The sequence below is a fragment of the Aquila chrysaetos genome, chromosome 15, assembly GCF_900496995.4.
Source record: "Aquila chrysaetos chrysaetos chromosome 15, bAquChr1.4, whole genome shotgun sequence".
Taxonomy (NCBI): domain Eukaryota; kingdom Metazoa; phylum Chordata; class Aves; order Accipitriformes; family Accipitridae; genus Aquila; species Aquila chrysaetos.
Window position 1 is genome coordinate 3,971,846 of NC_044018.1, and position 26,836 is coordinate 3,998,681.

At 49.2% G+C, this 26,836-nt stretch overlaps 2 protein-coding genes across 2 annotated transcripts; one reads left to right on the forward strand and one right to left on the reverse strand.

Annotated features, from left to right (window-relative positions):
* Nucleotides 1-2,488: 2,488 nt before the first annotated feature.
* LOC115351305 (antimicrobial peptide THP2) lies at nt 2,489-5,629 on the forward strand. Its single transcript, XM_030037926.2, has 4 exons — nt 2,489-2,577; nt 3,806-3,884; nt 4,558-4,678; nt 5,398-5,629. The coding sequence occupies exons 2-4, from the start codon at nt 3,827-3,829 to the stop codon at nt 5,411-5,413; spliced, it is 195 nt and encodes a 64-aa protein (XP_029893786.1). The 5' UTR covers nt 2,489-2,577; nt 3,806-3,826; the 3' UTR covers nt 5,414-5,629.
* A 4,807-nt stretch (nt 5,630-10,436) lies between these two features.
* LOC115351382 (antimicrobial peptide THP1-like) lies at nt 10,437-24,966 on the reverse strand. The gene is made up of 6 exons (XM_041128935.1): nt 22,752-24,966; nt 13,214-13,427; nt 12,067-12,154; nt 11,189-11,315; nt 10,814-10,884; nt 10,437-10,608 (listed from the first exon to the last, which is right to left on the reverse strand). Exons 3-6 carry the CDS (start codon nt 12,122-12,124, stop codon nt 10,526-10,528), a joined length of 339 nt encoding a protein of 112 aa, XP_040984869.1. The 5' UTR covers nt 12,125-12,154; nt 13,214-13,427; nt 22,752-24,966; the 3' UTR covers nt 10,437-10,525.
* Between the last annotated feature and the right edge of the window lie 1,870 nt (nt 24,967-26,836).

Here is a 26,836-nt window from a genome sequence, read left to right on the forward strand (position 1 = left end):
TAGCCACACCAGAAAGTCAACTATCATTTTGCAGTTTACTTATAAAAATATGTAGAAAATAAAAAGCTATCTCAATTATCAAGGTATGCATTTAAGGGAAATCATTTGTAGGCATGTTTTCACATGCATATATGTCTATGTGTATCTGTGCATGTATGCACATGTGTACATTTCTGTATACTTAAGAAATTGATGTCGAAGTATTGAAAAAAATCACATCACTAGTAATTAAACTGAGGAATCAATAAGCCATTAAAATATTTCAGTTTAGTTTTGATACTAAATGATCTGTAATACATGGTGTTATTTGCAGAGATCTTGGTCAATTAGGAACACTAATTGTTCAAAATAGCAAATGTATCATAACTGATTATGATGTACTTCAGGTGTCATACTAAAATATTGCATGAACAATGTTTCTTGACTGAAGTGAGGTGCAAAGTAAAATATGATCTGAAAAAGTATTTAGTAACGGTGTCTTTGGATAGTCATTAGGTATGTCAGCAAATGACTTGGTGCAATGGAAGATCAGTAGATAGGAAAGGATCACTAGACCTTAGAGATTTTGCTGAGGGTCCTCAGATCTTCATTATATTGATTTATGAATTCAGTTTGACTTGGAATTTTCTATTGAATAAACCACAAAACAAAGTAAGTTGTAGTGAGTGTTTGGAGACCGTCTGGTCCTTCCATCTCTCCAGACAGAGCCAGTTTCAAAGATAGACCAGGGTGCTTAGAGCTTTTTCCAGTTGAGCTTGAATATCTATATGGGGATCAAGATTCTATAAATTTCCTGGGCCCCCATTCCAGTGTTTGATGACCCTCATTGTGAGAGGGGTATTTTCCTTATGTCTAATTGGAATTTCTGTCATGGTAATTTGTGTCTGTTACCTCTCACCCTTCCACTGTGCACCTCTGAGAAGAGTGTGGCTCCATCTTCTCTATAGCTACCATTAGGTAGTTGGGAACAGCAATTAGATGATAGATGACCCTTAGCCATGTTTTCTCCAAGCTGAACAAAGACGGGTCCTTCAGCCTCTCCTCAAATTGCTCATCCCCCAGTCCAAACTCTCTGGGTTTCCAAAAGAAAAAAACGTTATGTACACTCTACAGGACCTTGATGTGGTGTAGCCCACACATTGGTTCATGCCCCACTAGGCATTGGAGTACCTTCAGAGTACCTCTGGTACTTCTGATTCACTGTCCTCCTAAGGAATCTAGCTTGCACACATGAAAACCCCTCTGCAAACCGAACCAGCATGAAGTCACAGAGGACCATCAGGGGGTTACTTCAAAACTGCACTAATAAAAATGTAAACTTCACTGTGGGTACTGCTCTAGAAATGTCAGTATTCACCTGTGGACAAAAAGGCAAGGCAAATGTTAGGAATTGAGGGTAAAAAAGGAGCTGAAAAGAAAAGAATAAATACGATCAGGCACTATCCAAGATGTTTTTTGGACATTACATGCAATTCTAGCCAGCTCATTCCCAAAAGGGTGTCATAGATAATAAATAAGATAAATGTACAACAGGAATGATCCACTGAAATAGCTGGATCCCTCTGAAGACCTATCTGATAGATGTGGTTGATAGAATCCCTCTTTTCATTGTGGGAAAATAGACAGACAAGGGACAGTGTAAGAAAAGATCACAGCATCAGTAGTGATGTAGAGAGGTGAAAATGGAATATTTATTTACTACTTGTCATGACAGAAAAAGCAGAGATGATCAGCTGGCAGACTGAGAGCAGAGAAGCAAAAAATGAATGCTCACCTAAGGCATAATATGTTTGTGGAATTATCAGCTGAAGGTCCTTTGGAGGCCAGAAGTACAAGAAGATCAGCCAGAGTCATGGAAAAATGCTCAATCAGGAGCTCTGTAGCCTGAGGGTCCAGAGACAGACTCTGGCACTGGATTTCCCTAAACTAATGTATTTTCCATCAGCTGGAAGGGTGTACAGAGACATAACTACGATGCACTCTCCCTTTTTCAGTGCATTTTATGCTGTTTACTTAGGCATACTTAGTGGCTACTGACCACTAAGCCAATGGACATTTGGTTTAGTTTCATATGTCCATTCCGTGTTCTTATATTCTGTATTTATGGAACAGAAGATGAACTAACTGGGAGTGCGGAGAAGCACACTGATGTCTTGTATTGCAATGGATTATGTTGCTCCTAAGCAGGAACAGTTCAACGTATGTCCCAAGATGTTTGACACATACCACGGTGGCTTAACGTATCTTACACAAACTGGAGTGTCACAAGAGATATTGCATGAATAACCTAGGATTTTCCAAAAGAAAAGTTTCAATAGGTTCAGAGAGAAACCCTGCTTTTTCACCGGGAAATGAAAAGCATCCTGATTCTGGTTGGATTAGAAGTCACCAAAAAAAAGGGGGTAATTTTTTTATTGGCTCAGAAGAGAAAGTTTGATTGGCTGAGAAGAGAAAGCAGTTGTCACTCCCCTTAGGAAACACGTTATAAAAGAAGTTATCAGCCCCACAGCCAAAGCCCTCTGGAGGGAAGGGACCAAGAGCAGGTCTTGTTTGGCTGCTGGGCTCACCTGATACCTGGTAACTTCTCAGTTCTTTTCAGTCTTTCTTTCAATGTCTGCTGTTGTCTTTTCCTCAAAAACCCCACCCAAAAACCAAAAACCCAAACCTCTGCATTATTAACCTAAATTTGCAGGTTACTAAAAAAGGTTAGTCTAAGTTTTCCAGAAATTGCACAGGTTGAATAAGTAGTCAAATGTGTGCTAATAGCTAGAATATTTTGATAAAAATACTGCTTACTAACTCCTAGGAAAAAAATCTGTCTGGGTCAGATTACTTTAGAGAGGTCTGTGGTCCAGAGAACTTGGTGGTCTCTACAGTGGAAACCAGTATATGTTTTTTATCTATGTCTCTATTTTAAGAACTTTATTTCATTTTCAGAATTGTTAACTTTGCTTACTTGTTTTTCCTGATATTTTCAAACATATAGAAATTTGTGTAAACTTCTAATACTAATTTCAAAGGTGGTTTGGGCCACTGTCTACCATTCTGTTTGCAGAAATAGGACATTTTGGCACAATCTCATTTCCCTTCCTTGCTTAAGAGAACATAATTTGTGACAGATCAGAAGATTTTCTAATGCCAAGATATATGACATTAACTACCTCTTCTTTACCCATAAGCCCCCTTCTAGGCTATCTTATCCTATTTTGCTGATATTAGTTCAATTATTAACTCTTTCAATAAAGGCCTTACATGTTTGTTTTTCAAATCCCTTTTGTCAAATGGGAACTGATTTGGTTGTACACTTCCATTCTAGAACTGCTGCCTGTAGGCTAAGACTGAAGATTTTGAGCAAGTTGATTTTAGCTGTTATTTCTTGATAAATCTTAACATTGCAAAATGAACATTTTTTTTCTGAAGTTTCTAAGTTTGACTGTACAATCACCTCATTTTGCTTAGTATTGTTTATTTATTAGATAAAACATTTAACTAAAAATAAAGTCATGACTGCATTTTGGCTAAGGACTATTTGCAAAATGTGAAAGAAATCTGAGCAATCAAGCTATTGAAATAACTTAATGATCGCATACCCTGAAAGCATGTTGCCCCATATATATTTACTTTTTCCCAGAAACGCTCACACAGCAGGCATGATGTCATATAGGTCTTACTGGTTATTTTTGAAAGTTTGAAGAAAAAGGCAATATAAATGCCATTTTGATTAACCCAGTATTTGTACAGTTCAGAAGACTGTAGATCCCAGGGACTGTCTGTCATGTATCTTTCTTGGTCCTTTTCCCTACAGTGACACAGCAAATCCATAGTCATGAAGATCCTTTACCTGCTCTTTTCTCTCGTCTTCTTGGCACTCCAGGTTTCTCCAGGTAGGATGGAAAAGAGATGCTAGAAGGGGATTTTTGTGCACCTGAAGTAAACTTCCCAGCACATCTTAACCATTACTGGTTAAAATTGCTAGAAACCGAGTGGCAGTTAGTCAAATAGCCAAGTGCCTGTGCTCCCCTATGAAAACTCTTTCAAAGGTGGAGAAATGATGACTACTGAAGAAAAGTGATTTCTCACTTCTGGTGTCTTCCTAAAAAGATTGTGCTAAACGCTCTGGTGCTAGACACCTGAGACGGTGTCTGTGGTGGCCATGATCTTTGGATAACAGCACACTCAGCAGTGCATATGCAGATGAAGATAAAACCTGGTGAACTGTTTTCGGATAGGAGCCAGTATTAAAGCCTCTGGACCTGTGACCCTTTTCCATAAGATAATAGATAATGAGTCACAAGGTCTGTATCATTCTCCACCTGGATTTAAGGCCATCCATTTAGATGCACTGTGAGCTAAGGATCCCACCTCTGCAAGGTGTAGACCTGCTTTGTGATCTCACCTCTTACGTGGCCTTTCAACATGGCCAAATCTGGGCAACAGTCCTTAAGGCAAGTTGGCGGTGAAGGAAGCTCAATGAATGGGAAACCCTGCTGGCATTACGACTTGCATTGCCCTGCCCTGCAGAACGAGAAGGAAGGAAATATTTTGTTATTGTTGCAGGTTTGTCTTCACCCCGGCGGGACATGTTCTTTTGTAAAGGAGGAACCTGTCACTTTGGAAGATGTCCCATCCATCTAATTAAAGTTGGAAGTTGCTTTGGGTTCCGCTCCTGCTGCAAATGGTGAGTTTGACATTCACCAAGGCTTATCTGCAGTATAAGCAGACAAATCTATTTTGCCTGTGTCCTTAAACCTAAGGTGCTATTGAACGATCAGATTGGATATAAGGAAAAAAATCTATTACGCCATGGGGACAGACAAGTTTTGAAGTAGGCTGAGCTCCACGGTGCTCTTTCTCCTGAGATGTGCACCATGATCTGCCCCAGCAAGAAGGATAAAGTACAGTTGGAGATGCCAGCCTTGTGCTGTCCCACCCCTGTTTGACCCCTTTACAGCTCCTACGCCAGAGTAAAATATCAGGGTTTGGTATTTACAGAACTGGGCTGCCATGCTGTATAAGGAACAGAGGGGAATTCAGTTACGCTGCAGGGTGAACACAGATCTCTGAGTGCCAGCAACTGCGTGCAAAAAGTGCAACGCTGTTATAAAAAGAAATTATCATATGAAAGGTAGCCTTCTATTTTCACTCAGGAATGAATGCATTCACCCCAATATCAAGGGATATCCATTTAATTCCCTGCTTTTCCTGAAGCAATAGGAAAACACTCTTCTTACTCACAAGTGTGAGTGCACAGGGCTGTCCCAGCATGAATACACATGACATTAGGTATTTTGGAAAGTATTTATAACCAGGAGGAAAATATGCATGGACTAAGAGTAAGTAGGGGGGGAATACAAGTGGAAAGAGAATCTGAATCTTTTTTCTTTTTTCTTTGTGCAGGCCATGGGATGTATAAAAACTTCATGGATTGTGCATTCAAGAGTGATGAAAATTTCTTCTAAACCTAGGAATTTGCTTTGAATCCCCTTATTGCTAAAACCACCAGATCCTGCTACAAAGTCTCATGCACCTTTCATTTTTAATCCAAAAAGCTTTATGATGTAGAGTAAATCCAAATGTATTCTGCATTGCTTTCCCCCCTTTTGAATAAATTGTTGTTGTTTAGCATTCACATCACTGAAACATGGGTGTCTGTTGCATGGACTGAGGGCCATGAACCTACCTGGGTTTTGACACGCAAATCCCAGAGGGCAACAATTTACAGTGCCAACCGCTCCTTAATTTGAGTTTTTCTGAGACTTAGAGCAGTCCAGGGCTGGACAGACATGGACTGAAGACCTTACCCTCCAGTACCAAGAGATAGGCTGGCTGGAAGAACTCAGCTTCCCTTTGCAGGAATGTGTTCAAATGCCCAAATCCTTTTTTTCTTACTATGTAGAAATCTTTTCTTGGGGAAAGAGAAATAGAAATAGCTTAACACCCAGACACCCACCATCCATTAAAATTATGTGTCATATGTTGTTATGTGAGACTCAATGTTCTGGCTTCTGGAAGATGCCCGTGAGCGTCCCAGGAAAGATGTAGGCCTATTTTCTTTTTTTAAAATAATGCAGTAGTTTATGCTAGTCTTTTCTCTCCAGAAGTTATTTGCCCTGTAATTTCACAGCAATGGATATAAGTTTTGCTTTTTTTTCCCACCTGTCCCTCTGAGAGGATGCATAAAAGATAATAGATGGAGAACATCTTATACTGGTCTCTCTTCGTTAGCTCCTCTCCCACTCCCTTCACCATATGGCACACTCCCTTCATTTCTCTCTTGGGATACACACATTTCTGAAATGTTCTTCGGGGGGGGGATTTTGTTTGCATGCCAAAATTGCAGCATTTATATGTCCTATGACTATTTCTCTGCACTTCTTAGCAGGGAACAAACTTATCCTTAGGTGTCCCATCCAACTTCTAATCTTCTGTGGCATGATTTCCTATACTCAAGTCATGGCAATAGTTAACATAACTCAAAGTCTTTGGAAAATGGGTGTTTGGAGGAATGCATGCCTGGACAAGTTGTAGACCCTCTGCATGGTGCTAGCTGACAGTCTGGCCCTGTTGTGCAGTGAGACAGTTGGCAGGGCTTGCTCACAAGTCAAAGGGGACTGAGAGGGTACTGTTGTCCACCAGAGGGAACGTATCTGGTAGAGGCATCCAACATGCAACGTGGCCAAGCATTGAGGCAAAATCTCATGCTTCAGGCCTCTTCTCAGTGCATTTACAGCAGCTAGATTATGCCCACCCTCAAAAAGCAGTTCAAAACTGACTGAGCAGATTTTAGAAAAATGCTTCTGAGTGTTTATTTAATTTTTTTTCTCTTTGGTGTAGGCTGTAAACTTGCTTTTTATCTGACACTGCTAAGAGAAAAGCAAAGAGAATGCATAGGAGCCTTATGGTTGAAAGTAAGTCCAGCACTCTGTATTAAGAGGGGAAAAAAAACACACCAGAACAGAGACAAAGAAAATCTGTGTGTAGAAAACATCAGGGTGGGTTTACTTGTCATCGTGACAGAAGACAGAAATTTTGCTGCGTACAAAGGAATTAGCTTACAAAAAACACAGTTGTTGACTATTCCTTAACCAGCAGATAAGCAGGATAATTATATGATTATAATCACTTTTAGCCCAAATACATTATGAAAATGTAACATCTAGCCTGCTGTTCCTTGTAGGATTTCCTACACTAAACAGTGTTCAGTGGTGTTAATGAACTATACAGAGAAGGTCCTTAGAAGATCTGATTTATGACATTTAAAATTACAGATTTTAATTTTTACAATCCTGTAAGAGACAGGACTTGCAAGAGTTCTTGACTTTTCCACAACAGCACGTGGACACCAGGCAGAATATCACACAGCACTAGAAATGGCACTACTGTCAACATTCAAGCAACTGAAGCTGTCCTCACTGGTCTGTTGGTTCTCCCGACTCTATTGACTGCGACAGGAGTTTAGCCACCACCGCGTCTGCAGTCATCCAAATGAAGTCAGAGGAACTGAATCCCCCCAAATGTGTTGCATGAGGTATCTATTGTGGAAGATACGACCTACGTACTTCGCAGGTCACATAATATTTGGTACTAAAATATTTCTTCTTGTCTCAGCCCCTCTCTTACCTCCTGCAGTTCTGCTTGAACTTCTCCAAATGCTTAATACACCCTCGAGTGGCACGGCTTGGCAATGTAACCTTTTACGGTTATGTCTGGGAATGAAGTGCATACCATGGAAGTGAAGGACAGGAAATATCGTTGTTTCTCAACAGGGCAGGAGTTAGTGGGTAGTTGGCCACCAACTGTTGAGGTTTCTCTAAAATTCAAAAGCTGAAATTTCTTGTTGGTGCTTTTCAAGCCTTGACCTTTACCTTGACAAAAATTCTAGCCTCAATATACGGGCTATTGCTTGCTATGAATGGCCAAATGTCACCCCTGTCCTGGTCCTTGTCCCTGGCAGCCATGTGCACCAGCAGCAGCAGATGCTTATGGAGGTCTGTGCTGGGCAGTGTGTCCCTTGGATGGGCACTACCCATCCTGGTGGCCCCAGGTTCCTCCTCATCTTGCTCCAGCACTCTGTAACCCTCTTTGTTGGAGGCCCTGCTGGGAGCTGTGCTGCTCCATGCTCCATCCCACCATGCAGCAGGGAGGGACGTCCCTTGCCTTCATTGGCAAGGGACACTTGGGCTGATCCCATGGGCAACCCCCAAGGAGACTTTTGTAGATTTTAGAGGGAAATAGATCTCCCAGGATGGCTGTCCAGCTCCGCCTCAAGGTGACATCTCAAAGGGGTCCTATGGATCAGATGGGTAGTCCTGCAGGGAGCGAGCAGGATGTCTTCTCCTCTCCACCCATCTGGAGGCAACCTGAGGCTAGACTGGCTGCTCTCTGCCAAAGGGCTGACCTCACCCTTTCTACAAAATGCCTCCATGCTTGTGATCCACCTGTGGGTAAATATGTGTGTATATTCATGAACATGCATGTTCATAAGAAGTTACTCTGGTTGTTCTGGACTTCTCTTTCCAAGGAGGCCACCCTCAGCCATCACCAACTTGCCAGCTGGGTATGCAGCACTTGGCAGAGATGCTAGGCTTCTGTTTGTTGACATTTGCTTCCATCATGTTTCATTGGATAACTTAATCCAGCTCTCACTTGCTGGCTCTATGCTGACTCTCTATTTTTCCAGAACTCACCATAATTAAAAAAAGTGTTTGCAACTTTGTCTTCAGGGAGATCGCTTGGCAGCAAAACTCTACCAGTGATGGAGTTATGGAGCAGAAGGCTCAGAAGAGGTTTTCATTTTCTGCCTTACTCAAAAAGCAGACTCATACATATCATCAAGAAGTACAGCACAGAGATATGGTTACTTCCCATATTGACAAAGCTGAACATCCCTCCTAGGGAAAGCCTCAGGCCATGGGACTCCCGAGTCCAGGGGCCATCTCTCAGGAGACATACAAGGAATGTCCTGTGCTCACCCCACGCCTGTCAGAGGTTCAGCTGTCTGTTTTCAAAGCCAGGATTCACATGGAGATGCTGCATGGCCTTGAGTAACAGTGCTGCACAAGAAAGAGTTGTGATAAGCAGGACTCTCCCAAACATCACTTGAGAGCTGTTTTTCAGCTTAATTTCTTTTCCCTGGCTCTGGCTTGAGCTATTTGCCAGATTTGATCCTGGCTGTAGACCTTGCTGACCTGCCTACCTGGTTTAAATCTGGAGCTGCCTCATTGCTGTGAAGCCAGACTTCCCTGGTGGAACAGCCTGGCCTCACCACTACCTGACAAGTATTTTGGTCACACGCAGACCTGCGCACAAACATACGTGTTCACCTGCGGCTGCAGCACAGCTTTGTGTGTTGGTTTGTAGAAGGACTGAGGTTTAGTGCCTGATAGCAGAGAGCAGCAGGGCCCGTCTCATATGGTCTCCAGACAGGAAAAGAGGACGAGGCATCCTGTTTCTTCCCTAGAAATTGGGAAATTTTAAGATACAGGTTACCCTCAGCAAGCTTGCAGATGACACCAAACTGGGAGGAGTGGCTGATACACCTGGGGGCTGTGTTGCCACCCAGAGAGACCTCGACAGGCTGGGGAAATGGGTTGACAGGAATTTCATGAAGTTCAACATGGAGAAGTGCGATGTCCTGCACCTGGGGAGGAACAACCCCACACACCAATATATACTGGGGACATATATATATATATGCTGAAAAGCAGCTTTGCAGGAAAGGACCTAGGTACCCTGGTGGTCACCAGGTTTGAACATAAGCCAGCAATGGGCCCTTGAGGCAAAGGCAGCTATCCTGAAGGTATCCTGGGCTGCATTAGACCGAGTATTGCCAGCAGGATGAGGAAGGTGATCCTTCCCCTCTACTCAGCACTGATGAGGCCAAACCTGGAGTAATGTGTCCAGTTCTGGGCTCCCCAGTCCAAAAGAGACATGGACATACTGGAGACAGTCCAACGAAGGGCCCCCAAGATGATGAAGGGACTGGAGCATCTCTCCTATGAGGAAAGGCTGAAAGAGCTGGGACTGTTTTGCCTGGAGAAGAAAAGGCTCAGAGAGGGGATCTTATTAATATGTATAAATAAGTGACGGGAGGGTGCAAAGAGGACGGAGCCAGGCTCTTTTCAGTGGTGCCCAGTGCCAGGACCAGAGGCCATGGGCATGCACTGAAATGCAGGAGGTTCCCTCTGAACATCAGGAAAAACTTTTTTACTCCGAAGGCGACCGAGCACTGGCACAGGTTGCCCAAGGAAATTGTGGAGTCTCCATCCTTGGAGATACTCAACAGCCGTCTGGACGTGGTCCTGGGCAACCAGCTGCCAGTGGCTTTGCTCGAGCAGGGGACTGGACCAGATGACCTCCAGAGGTCCCTTCCAGCCTCAACCAGTCTGTGATTCCGTGATTCTGTGAAACTATATGTCTTTATTGAAGCCGGGAAAAGCAGCCTCTGCCCAAACAACACCAGGCCCATGATGGGATGTCTCCAGCCCATGAGCACCCAGCAGGAGCAGCGCTTCCAATCCTGCTGTCACACTACCTGGGGACGGCAGAGGCAGGGAGGGGAGAGGACAACAGGGGATGGTTCCAGGAGCCAGAAGCGAGGGGCATGTCCTGCTTGGGAAGTCCAGGCATTCATCTCTGTTTCCTGCATAAACAAAGCACAATATATGGTGACCAATATTTATTTCTTATGTTCTTTTTCTGTCTTCCTCCTTCTCTCTGCCACTTCTCCTATTAGAAGGATCTGTAAGGAATTACTGGACAACCCCACCTCAGATAAACTCCAGTCCTTATTGCAGATGACTTGGACCTGTACTTTCCTTAGTGCTTGCAGCCTTGAACCCAAGGGTCTTCAGAAACCTCAAGGAGATGGTCCTGTGCCCCACACTACACAAAGATCAAACTTCACTTTCCAACAGCATGGGAAAGTCTTCATGAAAGCCCCCAACCTGGTCTCATGGGGCTGAGGGGGACTGGGAAGATGCTGGCTGAATTTGGGCTTCTTCAGCCCTGCACAGGGCAGGTTCAAGCAGCGTTACCAAGGGACTTTAACCCTCCTTCCCTGGCCTCTGCCTTTCAACAGGAGTGCAGGAGGGTGTGATCCAGCAGTGTGGTTGTAAAGAGAACAAAAGATCTATTTCAGCCAAGAAAGCAGAGGGCCAGTTCCTGAATGTTTCACTTTAGAACTTACCTTTTGCAGCAAACCATAAAGGCTGAACACCTTCCAAAGATGTGATGAGGGTGATAGCATGTCAAAAAACTACAGAATCCCCCTTCTTGCTTACACTGACTTTCATTTCTTGGAGTCAGAGATACACCTGTACAGAGAAACAATTGAAAGGAAAAGATAATTTGGGAGAATATTGTGTAATTGCAAGAAGGGCTGGCACTCCACTAGGATTTCAACTCATTTTGTGGGCCCAGTATTAAAAAGACCAGAATTGCACCTTCAATAGCAAGTGAACTACCTCGAAGTACTATCAGCTAAAGCCCTGAGGCACAGGTATACCTGCCTGTTTGTGGTACAAAGGAATATTTTCCATCCTCCCGCTGTCCCTGCAGAAGGAGCAGCTCTTCCATAAAGCCTTGGCTAGCTCATCCAGCCTGGGGTAGAGGGCTTTGATATCTCAGAATCACACACATCTAGGGGTCCTCAGAAGGTGCTAAATATCTGTGATTAGACAAGAGACTTCCCCATTCATTTTTTAGGTGAGCAGTGTAGACTGCATAGGCTGATTGCAATGGGAACTCATCTGGAGACACCCTGCAGAGGAACATCTAAATGCCCAGGCTGGACCCCAGAGCTCAATCCCTCCCTAACCCACAGAAGGAGCCAAACTCTTATTCTTGGATGGCTTTCTCCTCACCAGCCCCTCTACCCTCAGAGGAAGGGGCATTGTGAGAGCATCCTTTGGTATATCCCATTGCATGACTTTTCATGCTGGAGCAAAGCCACAAAACCATTCCTTCCTTTGAGTAGCCCTAAAAAAATACAGTTGCTTCCTGGGACATGGAAGACCCCACTGATGGGGGTTCACACCTCACTCATCTTCCCTCTTCCCCTCTCACCTGCAGCACCCTGGACCAACAGGAGGAAGAAGGGGAAGAGCAGGTACAGGATCTTCATGGCTGATGCCTGGCCCAGGTCTTCACGGGGCTGCAGAGGGCACACACCAAGGCAACAAGGGCATGGGACACCCCAGGCAGTGCAGAAGCCTGGGCACAGTGGTATACCAAACTGCAGATGTGTTATCCTGAACAAAAGAAGATGGTGTTGTCTGTAACCTATTCACAAAAACAACAGCTACCTATGCAATTATTTCGTGAGTAGCCTAACGAATAGTTCAGGAAGTTGCAGGCAAGGCAGTACCTAAACACATATTTTTCAGTTATCCTCCTTATGCTTTCTCCCAAGCACAGACTGTAGATCTTATGTCTGGTGATTTATGCTGTTTGAAGTAAAAAAGCAGCTGGTGCTATTTAGAGAATGCAGTCAGTAAACTTACCTTTGGAAGTACCTTGGGCCTTACACAGGGCACACTTGTCTCTAAAACAGACTTAAATATTTCTAGGGAGACATAATCAAAGATATAGACTAGGTATGCTTTCAAGTATGCTCATCATATGAGTTATGCCTAGTGCCTGTGCTCTCTTGCTTCTGCATGTCTTTACCAAAGGCCAAAGTAGAGAAGGTTTGCATGCTTCGGAGATGCTTGTGCCAATGCTGAATGCAAAAGCAATAGTAAAGCTACGGTCATGAAATGATTCTGTGCAGCAGCTCACCAGTTAGGAGACAGAGGGGAGAGAAGTGTCTCACTGACCAAAAATATCAGGAAAACACAACTTTTCAAGTTAACTGAAGGATGAAAGAATGGAAATTCTCTGTACTGCTGCATATGAAGTAGTTCATCCCTTTAAGTTATAGAGTTCCCATTTCCCCAGACTACAAGATCCTGGTGTCCCTTTTCAAACACCACAGAAACTTTCCAATCTCTCCTGCGCTGGGGAAACCCTACATCCAGCTTCAGCAGGTTCCAAGCTCTAAAGGGGAGGAATTCGTATTGTCAATTACTTTTTTCCCTAGAATGCTCAGATGACATCATTATGTGAACAGATACATCCAACAGTTTGTCATTTAGACAGTTCCTCTATGATGGGACTTGAAGAGAGAGACTGAATGGGTGGCCAACCTGAAAGAGACCCCATAGTTACTTGCCTGACAAGGGAAGGTCTTGGTCTTCAGGCAGCAACAAACCCAACAGGAACCACTTGCGCCCAGGTGCCCTTGGGTCCGAGGAGTACTGTTTTAGCCAAAACACCCTGGGTTTATACCATTGCTGGTGGGTGGGACTTGCGCTTAGTCCTGCCGACACATCTCCCCTTGGCCAATCAGCAAGTGACCCGTCTGCATGGGGGCGGTGGGGTGGCACCTTGTCCCTCTCTGAGGCAACGGGAGAGGCTGAGGCACCTCCTGGGGGCTGTTGCAGTCTTCACCGTTATCCTCATGCAACACATCTTGTGACACCCCGCTGCACAGCGGGCACGTGAGCTTGGCGTGAACTGCCTGGACTTCGCCTGGTACAGACAGTAGCAACCAGTCTCAAAAAAGCAAATAAGGCTTTCCACCCTGTCTCCTCCAATCTGACAACATGATCAGCTAGCATGGGAGGTGCAAGCAGATGAGGAGTATTGTAAAACTTCTTACCTTTCAGAATTATAAGAAGAATCAAAAGGATTCAGTAAAACAGCCAGGGTCACTAGTTGCTGACATACTCACGTGTGCACGGACACACGTGTATTTAACTATACAAGGCAGAGATCTGCACTTGCAGAAAGGTTGAGGGCACTGGCTGTTGATGGAGAACAGTTTTGTAATCCCAGTTTATTTGAGGCAGGCAGAGAGGAGAAGACACCCTGCTTTCTCCCTGCTGGACTACACTTCTGGACATTTCCAGGTTGTGGTCCATGGCACCCATAGGAGATGCCACCTTGAGGAGGAGCTGGAGACCCAGCATGGGAGACCTACTTCCCTCCAAGGCCTGTAAAGGTCTCCTTGGGGGCTGACTGCGGGATCAGGCCCCTCCAGGAGGGATGTGGCAGGGACAGAGGCTGTGGGGCTGGTAGAGGGGTTGGTGCTGTGAAGCTGGCAGCAAGGAAGGAGCTGAGAGGGGACTGCTCTGCAATGCTCAGCCCCACTGCAGATGAGGGAGATGGGGCTGCCGGGGACGAGGGACACCCGTGGCCGGCAGCACCAGGACAGGGCTCCCGCTTCCCAGCACGGAGCATCCGCAGAGCAGCTTCCTCACACCCACGGCAAACACCCCGGCCCAGCAGGGACGGCCGGGCTCGGCATCCCCACGCCGCTGCCACACAAGAGCATCCCCAGGGACAGCCGCGGTGGTGACCCCCGGCACCCACGGGCGCTTCTGCTGCCACCAACCCACCACCCCCGCAGGGAGAGCAGGCGCAGCACACCCTGCGTCGCAAGGAAACAGCCACACGGCCCGCCCGCTGCAATGCCAAACTGCTCGTCTTTATTCAAGCCAGGGAAAGCAGCCTCTGCCCAGACGATGCCGGGTCCTTGGTGGGATGTCTCCAGCCCACGAGCACCCGGGCGCCCAGCAGGAGCAGCGCTTCCACTCCTGCTGTCGCACCGCCTGGGGACAGCAGAGGCGGGGAGGGGAGAGGACAACAGGAGATGGTTCCAGGAGCCAGAAGCAAGGGGCACGTCCTGCTTACAGAGTTCAGGGTCTCAACCCCAGATACTGTACGAAGAAAGCAGACAAGCCCATCGGCTGTTGTGACTTACTTTTCCCTTCCTCCCACTCTCTCCCGTCTCCCCTGCGATGACAAGCAAGTGCAGGGAGATAAGACTCAACCTCACAGAGGTAATCTCCAGTCATTTCAGTTGGCTTGGAGCTGTGCTCTCCTTAGTGGTGGCAGCCTTGGCTCCAAGGCTCTTCAGAGACATCAGGAGGAGGATCCTGTGCCTAACACTGTACAAGGGACATCCTTTTCATTTGGACAACACGTCTGAGCTTTCCTTATTGACAATGGGCAAGCCTTGTAGGGCTGAAGGAGAGCGGGGAGGCACTGGTTGACTGTGGGCTCCTTCAGACCCACAGCAGGCAGGTCCAAACCCACAAAGGCTTTTCCTGTCTTTCCCCGGCTTGTGCCTCTGAGCATGAATGCATGAAGCTGTGAACGAGGAGCTGGCTTGAAAGACAATAATAACTATATCAATAGGAGTAAACCGTTTCCAGAACTTACCTTTTGCAGCAGTGCCTGAATGTTGAACAAAGTCCCACAAACTTATAGCCGAAAGGGCAGCTCCCAAAAGCACAGAATCCCTTTTGTCGATTGCATTTTTTTTCATTTCCTGCTGCTGTGGAAGATCACAGAGAAACAGTTAAAATTATAATCTGGGAGAGCAGTGTGTGGTTGCAGAAAGGATGACGCTTCCAATGCATTTCAGGCCAATATATGGGCTCACCTTCAACCTCACCACAGCCATGTCTTCAAAAGCAATGTGTCTCACCTAGGACTCTTTCACATCAATATGGGTGCACACAAGACCAGACACTGAGAAAGACCAGCGTGAGGTTGAGGAAGAGCCATGCTGCCTTCCCAGCTGCATGTCCAGCCCAGCTGCATGTCTACCACCGCCTGGACCAGGAGAGCTGGCAAGCAGGGCGTTCCTCACATCCCACATCCCTGTCCTGGCTGCACCCCCCCGCTTTGAGTAACCTCTGATGGAAAGCCCTTGCCCAGCCCTTGCCAGGGTCATGGGTCAGCACAATTGTGCTTTGGGACAATCAGGTTCAATGGTACTGGACAACATGGCCGGTGTAGCCTGGAAAGGTCTAAGCTAAAGACCTGGTGTCTGGCTGTCTCTGGCCATTGGTGTGCAGAAGGCTGTGCCATGGCCTCCAGCCACCCTCTAAATTGTTCACCTCCACCAGAACACCTCAGCTAGGTCAGACAGTACTGGGATGGCTTGGAGGTCTAAGAGCCAGACATGTCGAAGAGTCCCCAAACTGTGCTACATACCATGGTCAGACAACTCTGCCCCAAAGTGTCCACATTTTGGACAACTAGGATGGTCTGCGTAGGCTGCGCCTACAGTGACTTCAGTAGTAGCTCATCCAGAGACACCCCCACCACCAGAGTGGCAGCAGATAACAGGGCTTGGGGCCCAGAGCTGAATCCCAGCCTAACCCACGGAAGCAGCCAAGCCTTTTCTTTGGGCTGGATTCTTCCACAGCCAGTGCAAATGGTAACAGCTGTAAACGCACCCAGATGGATGCCATTGCATGGCTTTTCACATAGGAGCTCTACGACAACCTCAAAACCATTCCCCTTCTAGTCTCTGATAAAGGTGGTCACTTCCCAGGACATGGAGGACCCTACTGATGGGGGTTCACACCTCACCCCATCACCCCTCTTCCCCTCTCACCTGCAGCACTCTGGACCAACAGGAGGAAGAAGGCGAAGAGCAGGTACTGGATCCGCATGGCTGATCCCTGTCCTGAGGCTTCACGGGGCTGCGGAGGGGAAACACCAAAACTCCTGGAGATGACAGCACACAGTAATATGCCAGATTGCAGAGGGGCTATCTCAAGTAACAGAAGATGATGTCTTCTGTGGCCTGTTCCCGAGGCTGTCTGTCACATATGCTCCTTTTGGATATCCTGGGAGCAGCTGGGGATTATTGGTCTGTTGGGCAATTCAGCTGATGTTTTTCCATCCTCTTATTTCTCACTTTTCTCTTTGTATTTTCTTAAAGGACACATGGGAAAAATAATGCCTGACTATTGCACTTTTAAGCAAAACAACATTCAAAGACATGTGGAAAAAGCAAACGAATGTTTTCCCTTGGAAGCTGTTCTCCCTCAAGCCTTATGCATCCAGCACTTAACTCTCAAGGAGAACTAAATATGTTTCTGGAGAGACACAGCCAAGGGTGAGACAAGACAGACTTCCAAATGGAGTTACCAGACCAGACACACTCCTAGTGCATTTGGGCTCACACTTCCACTTCTCCCTACCCAAGGGCCAAAGCAGAGAAGGTTTGCACATCAGGAGGTGCTCCTGCCAACACTCAATGCAATGCCAGTAGTCAAACCGGGGTCACGAATTGAGCCAGGTTCTAGAGTTGAGGGAAATGCCTGTACCTGGAGATGGCCAGCACTTGGTAAGGGAGGCCCCTGGTGACCGGTATGGTCGGTACAAAGCAACTTTCCAAGTTAAGGTAAGCCTGAAAGGATGGCAAATCTCTATACTGCTGCTTGAATAGCATCTCCCTACTTTGTCCAGGACAGTCCCCATGTGCCCCAGAGCATGAGGTCACAGGGACCTTCCTCAAACCTCAAGACGTATTTCCAGTCCCAGCTGTAGTCAGGAAATGCAGTTTCACTTTCAGCATACTCTGGACTCTGATAATCACTGACTTACACAGACAATTAGTGCTTTTTCTCAGAAAGCTCAGATGGCCTCATTATATACACGCATACTTCCAACAGTTTGTCGTTTAGAAAGTTTCAGGAGCTGAACAGAAGCTGAATGGGCGGCTGTGCAGAAAGAGACCCCGCAGTTACCTACCTGAGGAAGGTCTTGGTGTTCAGGCAGTAACAAACCCAACAGGAACCACTTGCGCCCAGGTGCCCTTGGGTCCAAGGAGTACTGTTTCAGTCAAAACACCCTGGGTTTATACCATTGCTGGTGGGTGGGACTTGCGCTTAGTCCTGCCGACACGTCTCCCCTTGGCCAATCAGCAAGTGACCCATCTGCATGGGGGCGGTGGGGTGGCACCTTGTCCCTCTCTGAGGCAACGGGAGAGGCTGAGGCACCTCCTGGGGGCTGTTGCAGTCTTCACCGTTATCCTCATGCAACACATCTTGTGACACCCCGCTGCACAGCGGGCACGTGAGCTTGGCGTGAACTGCCTGGGACGGACAAAGCAGACCGGTTGGCGCAGGGAATGGTAGCAATGAGGAAAAGGTTTCCTTCTTTGTGTCCTCTCATTTCATTGATGATATAAATAATCAGCTAGCGTGAGATTTGCGAGATCAAGGTTTACCTCTCATTTTACTTCAAGAGGTTTTTCTGGGTACTTTGGAAGTAACGTATTAACTGCTGCAGGAATACACCTGTATGAGCTGATGAACGCACAGAAATATGCCCATCTCTCAGCTCACTCCCTCCGTGTCAGTCATCCTACACATGGCGGAGAACAGAGAAGGGAATCTATTCTAGATAAGAGACAGTCTTTCTCTTTTTCTTCCCCTTCCCCTTTCTCTCCTCTCTGTCCACACTCTGAAAGTCATGAGGTGAGCGTCCACAACACCATCAGGCTGGTTAAAGACGTTCTGGGCCAAGGAGCCCCTGGGGCGGTGGAACGGCTTCGCGCTGCAGAGGTGAAGGGTGCTCGTGGTGACTGCTGCAGGCTCAATATAGTGTGAGGTGAGCACACACGGAGGAAAGGCCACAGCAGGCAGGGATGATCTGAACGCCCCCCACCAAACTCTTCAGCTCAGGAAAGCCATGGCAGTGAAGGCTTTGCCTTCTTGGAAGGGAAGGCCTTCACCAAAACAGCCAGGATCGCTAGTTGCTCCCCTATGCAGACGTGCATGGACACACACACGTACTGAACCACTCAGGGAACCTAAAGCATGAGGTTTGCTTTTGCAGGCAGGTAGTGGTCACTGCCTTCGATGGAGAAGAGCATTGTCATCCCAGATTGCCTTCAGGCGCGCAGAGAGGAGAAGACACTCTGCTCACTCCCTGCGGGACTACAGATGTGGACATGTCCAGGCCATAGTCAATGGGACCCGTTTCACAGGTCACTTGGAGCAGGAGCTGCGTGGCCTCCTCCTCCTCCTCCTGCCTGCTGGGACGGGGTGTGGAGCAGCACAGTTCCCACACAGCTCACAGCGAGGGCTGCAGTACGCTGGGGCAGGACAAGGAGGAGCAGCAGGGCCTTCAAGACACGGCGGGTGGGCAGCCCTGGCCATGCCCACCCAAGGGACCGACACACCACCCGGCACAGCCCTGCATGGGAAGCCGTAGCTGCCGGGGACGAGGGACACCCGTGGCCGGCAGCACCAGGACAGGGCTCCCGCTTCCCAGCACGGAGCATCCGCAGAGCAGCTTCCTCACACCCACGGCAAACACCCCGGCCCAGCAGGGACGGCCGGGCTCGGCATCCCCACGCCGCTGCCACACAAGAGCATCCCCAGGGACAGCCGCGGTGGTGACCCCCGGCACCCACGGGCGCTTCTGCTGCCACCAACCCACCACCCCCGCAGGGAGAGCAGGCGCAGCACACCCTGCGTCGCAAGGAAACAGCCACACGGCCCGCCCGCTGCAATGCCAAACTGCTCGTCTTTATTCAAGCCAGGGAAAGCAGCCTCTGCCCAGACGACGCCAGGTCCATGGTGGGATGTCTCCAGCCCACGAGCACCCGGGCGCCCAGCAGGAGCAGCGCTTCCACTCCTGCTGTCGCACCACCTGGGGACAGCAGAGGCGGGGAGGGGAGAGGACAACAGGAGATGGTTCCAGGAGCCAGAAGCGAGGGGCACGTCCTGCTTACAGAGTTCAGGGTCTCAACCCCAGATACTGTACGAAGAAAGCAGACAAGCCCATCGGCTGTTGTGACTTACTTTTCCCTTCCTCCCACTCTCTCCCGTCTCCCCTGCGATGACAAGCAAGTCTACCGTGCAAGAGAATCAGGCTCAGCGGAGCTGAAGTTTAGTCCTTATTGCAGACAGTTTGGACCCGTGTTCTATTAGCGTTGGCAGCCCTGACTCCAAGTCTATGCAGATGTAGCAAAACCAGGATCAAGTCCTTGATGCTGTCCAAGGACAGTGAATGCTTTGCTCTTTGCTAGCACGGGAGAGCCCTCTGCAAAGCCTGAATAAGTCCCATGGGACTGAAGGAGAGTGGGGAGGTGCTGGCTGACTTTGGGCTCCTTCAGCCCCACAGCAGGCAGGTCCAAACACACAAAGGCCTTTGCCTTCCTTCCTGGGCCTCTCCCACAAGCCATAAATGCAGGAAAGTATTTACCAGGCATTGGCTAAAAAGAAATTTTTAGCAGATATTTCTGTGGACAAAGGAGGAAAGACTTTCCTCAGCCAGGAATCTAGATCTTACCGTCGGCAGCATTGACGATATCCCGAACATCTTCCAATAGGTCTTGAAGGGTAGCGGCAGACCGAAAAACTGCAGTATCCCCCTCGTCGTCTGCATTGGGATGAGTATCCTGTTTCCATGTGGAGTGATACATGCAAAACAGTCAAAGTGATATTCTGGGAGAGCAGTGTGTTGTTGCAGAAAGGCTGACATTCCCCATGCATTTCAGGGCAGTATATGGGCTCATCTTCAACCTCAACATAGCTGCGTCTTCAGTAGCAACGCATCTCACCTAGAAGGACTCTTTCAGACTAAAGCGGGTGCACGCAAGAGCAGACACTGGGAAGGACGAGCGTGAGGTTGAGGAAGAGCCGTGCTGGCCCCCCGCAGCTGCATGTCCACCACTGTCTGGACCAGCAGAGCTGGCAAGAGGGGCACTCCTCCCATCCCATGTCCCTGTCCCGGCCGTGCCCTGCCTTGGAGTGACCTCTGATGGAAAACCCTTGCCCAGCCCTTGCAGGGATCGTGGCTTGGGACAGTGAGGTTTTGGGACACTCAGCTGAGACACTACTAGACAAGAAGGGACCGCTGTGTGTCCCACGCAACCCACGGAGCCAACGAGCCCCCAGGGCTCTCTCTCAACCCTACTCAGGGCAAAACATCACACAGAGACACCCAAAGGGGAACACCTGGGTGCAGGGTTGGAGCCTGAAACCAAACCCTTTCCTGACCCACAGGAGACGCCAGGCTTCTATAGCCAGGGGCTCTCTCCACCCCCAGTCCATGTCCTCTTGGAAGGGCACTCGGAAAACGTCTTTTCATCAGTCCCCCCCAGCCTTTGCCTCACTCCAACTAATGTGGTCACTTCAGGAGACGTGGGAAGCCCCACTGGTGGGGGTTCCCACCTCACCCCATCTCCCCTCTTACCTGCAGCACTCTGGATCAAGAGGAGGAAGAAGGGGAAGAGCAGGTACAGGATCTTCATGGCTGACGCCTATCCCGGGTCTTCACGGGGCTGCGGAGGGGGACACCAAGGACACAGAGGATCCCAGGCGGTGCAGAAGCCTGAACACTGTGGTATATCAAACTACAGAGGGGCTATCTCCAACCAGAGTAGATGACGTTTCCTCTACCTTTCTCTGAAGAACAGTTCTTAGGTCTGCACTGCCCTGCATAACTTGGAAGCATTTTGGGATGTATCAATCTCTTGGAAACTGATCACCTAAGCTGATGTTTTTCCATTGACTGTCTCAAGGGTTTTCCGTAGACTTTCACCAAAGCCTGGCTGCAGACTTCGGGGCCAACTGTTGCCAATTCAATCAAAGGAACATCCAGTGAAATATTGGAAGATGCAGATATAAAATTACCATGGGAAGTTACAGAACTAATGAAATTTGACTCCCTCCTGCCTCCTGCCTCAAACACTTTTCTCATGAACAACATGTGTATATATTCCCTGACTGCTGAAAGACCCAAATGTCCAGGGTTCTTCAGAGGTGTTAAATTCCTATGGCCTGAAACCAGCTGTCTTCAGGGTTGTCCCCAGTTAAGGAATGAAACATGATATGCTTTCAAGCAGGTCAGAACTACTGCTTGTGCCTTTCCTTTCTGATTTCTGCCTCTCCTTAACCAAGGGCCAGAGCAGAGAAGGTCTGCACGTCAGGAGACGCTCATGCCAACACTCAGTGCTGTGCCCGTAGTCACACTATGGGTGAGAAAGGATCCAGGCTCTGGAGTTGAGGGAAATGCTTGTACCTGCAGGTGCCATGCTATAGGAAGGGTTAGCCGGTGCTCTCCATCATCTCAGCCAGTCCAAAGCTGGCTGCTCAGAACAGCCTGCGCAATCACCTCTGCTTCCCTGGGCTCAGGAGAGTCCTCCCAGCTCAGCTTGGGAGTATCCATCCTCGACTCAGGACTACTGCCAAGCTTCGCAGCAAAGACACTCCCCAGCCCCACACTTACTGCCCCTGCCCCATGCAGCGCCCACCCAGGGAGGAGCAAGAGGGCAGGGAAGTATCTTCCTGGCCAGAAATGGAAACACAGATCAAGCTTTTGAGTTAACTGGAAGCCTGAAAGGGTGGGAAACCTCCATACTGCTGTGGGAAAAGTATCTCCTTACTTCGCTGAGGAAGATCCCCATTCCCCCAGAACAGAAGATCTCGGGGTGCCTCCTCAAGCATCGAGGCACCTTTCCAGTCTCTCCTGTAGTTAGGAAACATTACTTCCATCTTCCACATGTTCTGGGCTCTTAGACTCATAGGCAGGTTTATTCTCTTTCCTAGGCATCTCTGGTGGCCTCATTATACACATGCATACTTCCAACAGTTTGTCGTTTAGATGACTCTAGGGCGATGGCACTTGGACAGAGAAGCTGAATGGGCGGCTGTGCAGAAAGAGACCCCGCAGTTACCTACCTGAGGAAGGTCTTGGTGTTCAGGCAGTAACAAACCCAACAGGAACCACTTGCGCCCAGGTGCCCTTGGGTCCAAGGAGTACTGTTTCAGCCAAAACACCCTGGGTTTATACCATTGCTGGTGGGTGGGACATGTGCTTAGTCCTGCCGACACATCTCCCCTTGGCCAATCAGCAAGTGACCCATCTGCATGGGGGCGGTGGGGTTGCACCTTGTCCCTCTCTGTGGGGGCTGTTGCCTCCTGGGGGCTGTTGCAGTCTTCACCGTTATCCTCATGCATCACAGCAGGTACACGGGCTGCGGTGGCTCAGCATGAACTGCCTGGGATGGACAAAGCAGACTGGTTGCTATAGACACCAGTAGCAACCAGTTCCATAAAAGGATAAAATATTTGTCTCTTCCTTTCCCCTCAGTTTACTTAGTAAGCAGGTAGTGTGTGACATGCTTGATCATGGGAAATATTTTACTTTTCTCTCCTTTTAACATTACAAGAACAGTTTCATCCTTGCCAAGGTGATTTGCATTAGACATGCCAAGAAGTGACAAACATAAGGCTACCTTTCTGATGGCTACTTAGATAAACAGACAATGAACAGAGGAAAAGTGTTTGTGTGAGACGACAGCTCACCCAATTCTGTCTGAATTTACTCACTTAGTTGAATTACAACTCCTGATATTGTTGTAATACAACTCCTGATATTGTTGTTCCTAGTACAAAACCCACAAATGTGGTTCAATAGAAGAAAGTCTCTGTGTAGAGCTATGCAGACTAAGGGATACTGCTGAATGAAGCTGAATAGGACTTATTAGGTGTTGGAGGTGTGAACCTGATCAAGAGACTTTGTGGATATACAGGAATTATCTCACGCTTCAGAAAGGTAAAGATCAAGGTGGGTCATGGAGGAACAGGCCATGAAAAACAAAGAGTAGCAAGGGATGAAAGGGGCCAGGATCATGTAAGCAGGCTCCTGGTCAATATGCTTCTCTGGCCATGCCCTACGTCTGATCACCATAATCTGTCGTATATTCCTAGTAAACTTTACTTGTAACTGATTTTTATTTGAACAATCTGTCTATGGTGTGTCTGCATGGTTGTGCACTCCTCTAGCATACTTCAAGCCAGAGTACTGGGTATGGGAGAGAGCACCAAGCGCGCTGGTCCAGTGCCCAGAGAGACCAAAGCTCTGGGAATTGGAACCTGGAGAGACGAAGGCTCTTGAGGTTGGATACATCAGAGACCAAGGGTCTGGTGCCATCTATCAGAGAGATGCATGATGGGGATTTCCCCCAGCAGCAATCCATAGAAGGAGGATTGGGTGTCTGTGGTGGTATCTTTGCAGGTGTAAAGGTGCTGGGAGCATCCTCACTCCTGGAGGTTTGGTACCAGGCTCAGGACCAGTCCAGGGCCAGCCAAGGGCCACTGGTTATGGTGTGGAGAGGGCTTCTAGCCCGCACTGCAGGGAAGCCATGGCTGGGGTCAATCCCTGCCCAGTGGACCTGCTTTGAGCTAGAGAACTTGTGCTGGACCCTCACCAGAGCTGCAGCTTAGCCCTGCTGATCCAGACCTGATCCTTGACCCACGGCTGACATCCCAGCCTGGCTTTGGCCCGTGCCCACAAAGGTACCCAATGCCCCAGGCTGAGGCTGCTCCCAGCCCCACACGGACTGCCCTGCTCCCTGCCTGGGGGCAATGGAATGACCCCTGCCCTGCCAGCCCCCATGGCAGTGCAGGGGCTACCCCCATGGCCCGCCTGAGCCGAGCATCGTTGGTCTCCCCCAAGGCTCATGCATGATGCTGACCCGCAGCCTGGTCATGGGCTCCTAACTGAACCCCCCAGCCCAGCCCCAGGTCTTGAGCGCTCCCCACAGCGCTGACCCCCAACTCAATCCCAAGCTCCTGAGTGGTCCCCTGGTCCGGCCACCAGTTCCCGTTTCCTCAGGGACAGGATGACTTCCAGCCTCCCCACCGAGGCTACTGCTGGACCTCACAACATCCTCCTGATCTGATGCACCCAAGTCCCACAGCTGGGGATGGACCCAAGGCCACCAGCGTGCCATGTCCTGTGAAATAGCCCCATGGGGACTTCTGACCTGCCTTGGGACCCAATGGCCAACCAGCAGGCACCCACTGAAGTTAAGAGGATCATAGCAACCCCCCCAACCCTGACCCTGGATGTGGGCTGCAGGGATGCCCTTGCTGAGAGGGCAGGCTGGTGTTGGGGTCCCTGTGGGTCCCCCCCCACACTGAGGGGGATGCTGCTGTAGCTCAGGGCCAACCTGGAGAGGGGATAGGTGAGGGTGGGTTGAGTGTGGTTTTGTGGGTCCATGCCTATCGGGAATTCATCCCGTCTTCTGTGCCCTTCCCTGAACACAGAGAAAAGAGATGCACGCCTGCATGTCGCTCCGTAAGGACACACGCACACACACACACCCCCCTTGGCAGTGGGAATGCAAACCACCCTGTATTGGGGACATTGGGGTAAGGGATTCCCGCAGGACCACGGTCTGGCTGTCCAGGGTTGCCACCACTCCCGGCGGTGCGTGGTGCCTCCGCGCAGCATCGCCCCGACCACGCTGTGAAGGCACGGGCTGGTCTCAGAGGGCTGCTCGGAGGTTGGTGACGGGGAGCCAGGAGCCCATCAGGGATACCATCGTCTGCAGGAGGAGAAGTCTGGCAGTGCCCGTCCCAACCAGGGCAGCAGTGAGGGCTCAGGGTTGTCCCCGTGCCCTTGGGCTGCATATTCCTCTCTCTTTCTCCAACAGCCTCACCTCTAACCCCAACAGAAAGCATCCTCAGCCCTTCGGGCAGCCCTGAACCTACCTCCGACAGCAGAAGTCTTGCTCAGAGCAAATGCCAACGCGACCGATCCCCGGCGGGCACGACCCGTGAGAGCAGAAGCCCCCACGGCGCTCACAGTCCTGGGGTGATCCTCGAGCAAGGGACAGCCCTGCAGAGTGCGGAAAGAGGAGACCTTTGGCGTGGTCCTGCCAAGATGCTGAGCGCAGCCCCTGGTCCTTGCGTGGCCAGCATTAGCCCACCCCTGACAGTCCCCTGCCACGAACGGCCGGGCAGGCGTCTGAAGCAGAAATCAAGGTGATGTTTATGGCGCTTAGATGGGAGGCACACACTACCATCTCTCATCAGCCTCTGGGAGAGGCTTTCCAACATGTTTGCTGTCTCCCTCCTGGCACAAGGGAGGACACAGTGGGTAGGAGCAGGATTTGCCTTCCTCTCTCCTCCTCCTCTCCAGCAGGGCTGCTTTGCCCAGTGCTGCTGACTCAGAAAGGCATGGGCCAGGGGGTACAGAGAAGGTGGCAAATCCTCATCCCTGGAGGGCAAGAGCTTTGTTACAAGGTCCCAGCTCCGGTCCCAGCTGCAGGACCTGCAGCAGGACCCTTTTCTTAAAGGTATGGGGTGTGAGGGACCCCAGGGGAGATGCCACAGCAACCAGAAGTCACATGTGACTCATCATCTCAGCTGGCAAATCCTCCCTACAAAATATTGACAAAGGACAGATCCTCCACATTCCCCAAGTATTTCTTACCTGCTGCTCCCTGGAGCATCAGGAGGAGGAGAGCACAGAGGAGAGGCAAGATCCGCATGGCTGGGAATCACCGCCGGGGTCACAGCTCTGGGGAGAAGAGAGAGGAGGCAGAGATGAACGGGAGGGTCCCTGCCTGCGGGTCGTGTAGGACCTGCACCGGGATGGGACTGAGGAGAGGGGACAGCCCGCCCAGGAGAAGATGTGACCAGTCACCAGTGGGAGGACACGCTCGACAGCCCGAGGGTAGGAGCCTCCCGCAGCCTCTCGGCTCCTGATGGCAGCAGCAGCAGTTTGGTCCCAGCCAGCTGGTCTCTCCACGTGGCAAAGTGTCCCTTGGGATGGCTGACACCTCAGAAAGTCCAGCCCAAAAGCTCCTTTTCCTGTTTCTCCCCCAGCCAGAGAAAAAGAAGCATCGTTTTCCTCTTCTGACACCTCTGAGAAGGATTCCCAGGCCTCCAGCCCGAGGTCTTGTGTCATCCCGCCTTGCGTAAGGGCCATTCGGTGCTGTGGTTTGCTGGACACCTCTTGGGACACACTGCACCCCTGTTCGTTAGACCTTGGCAAGCAATCTGCTTTCACAACACAAAGGAGCTCTGTATTCTTCCCCCCAAGTGAAGCGTGCTCTTTATGCTTCACTTGAAAATAACTGGGAAGACGCCACATGGGATGACATCTCCGTTCAGCTGGCAATCCCGTGAATGACAAGCTTTAATTGTGACTTTGTTGTGTTAAGAGTTTGCTGTATGTAACC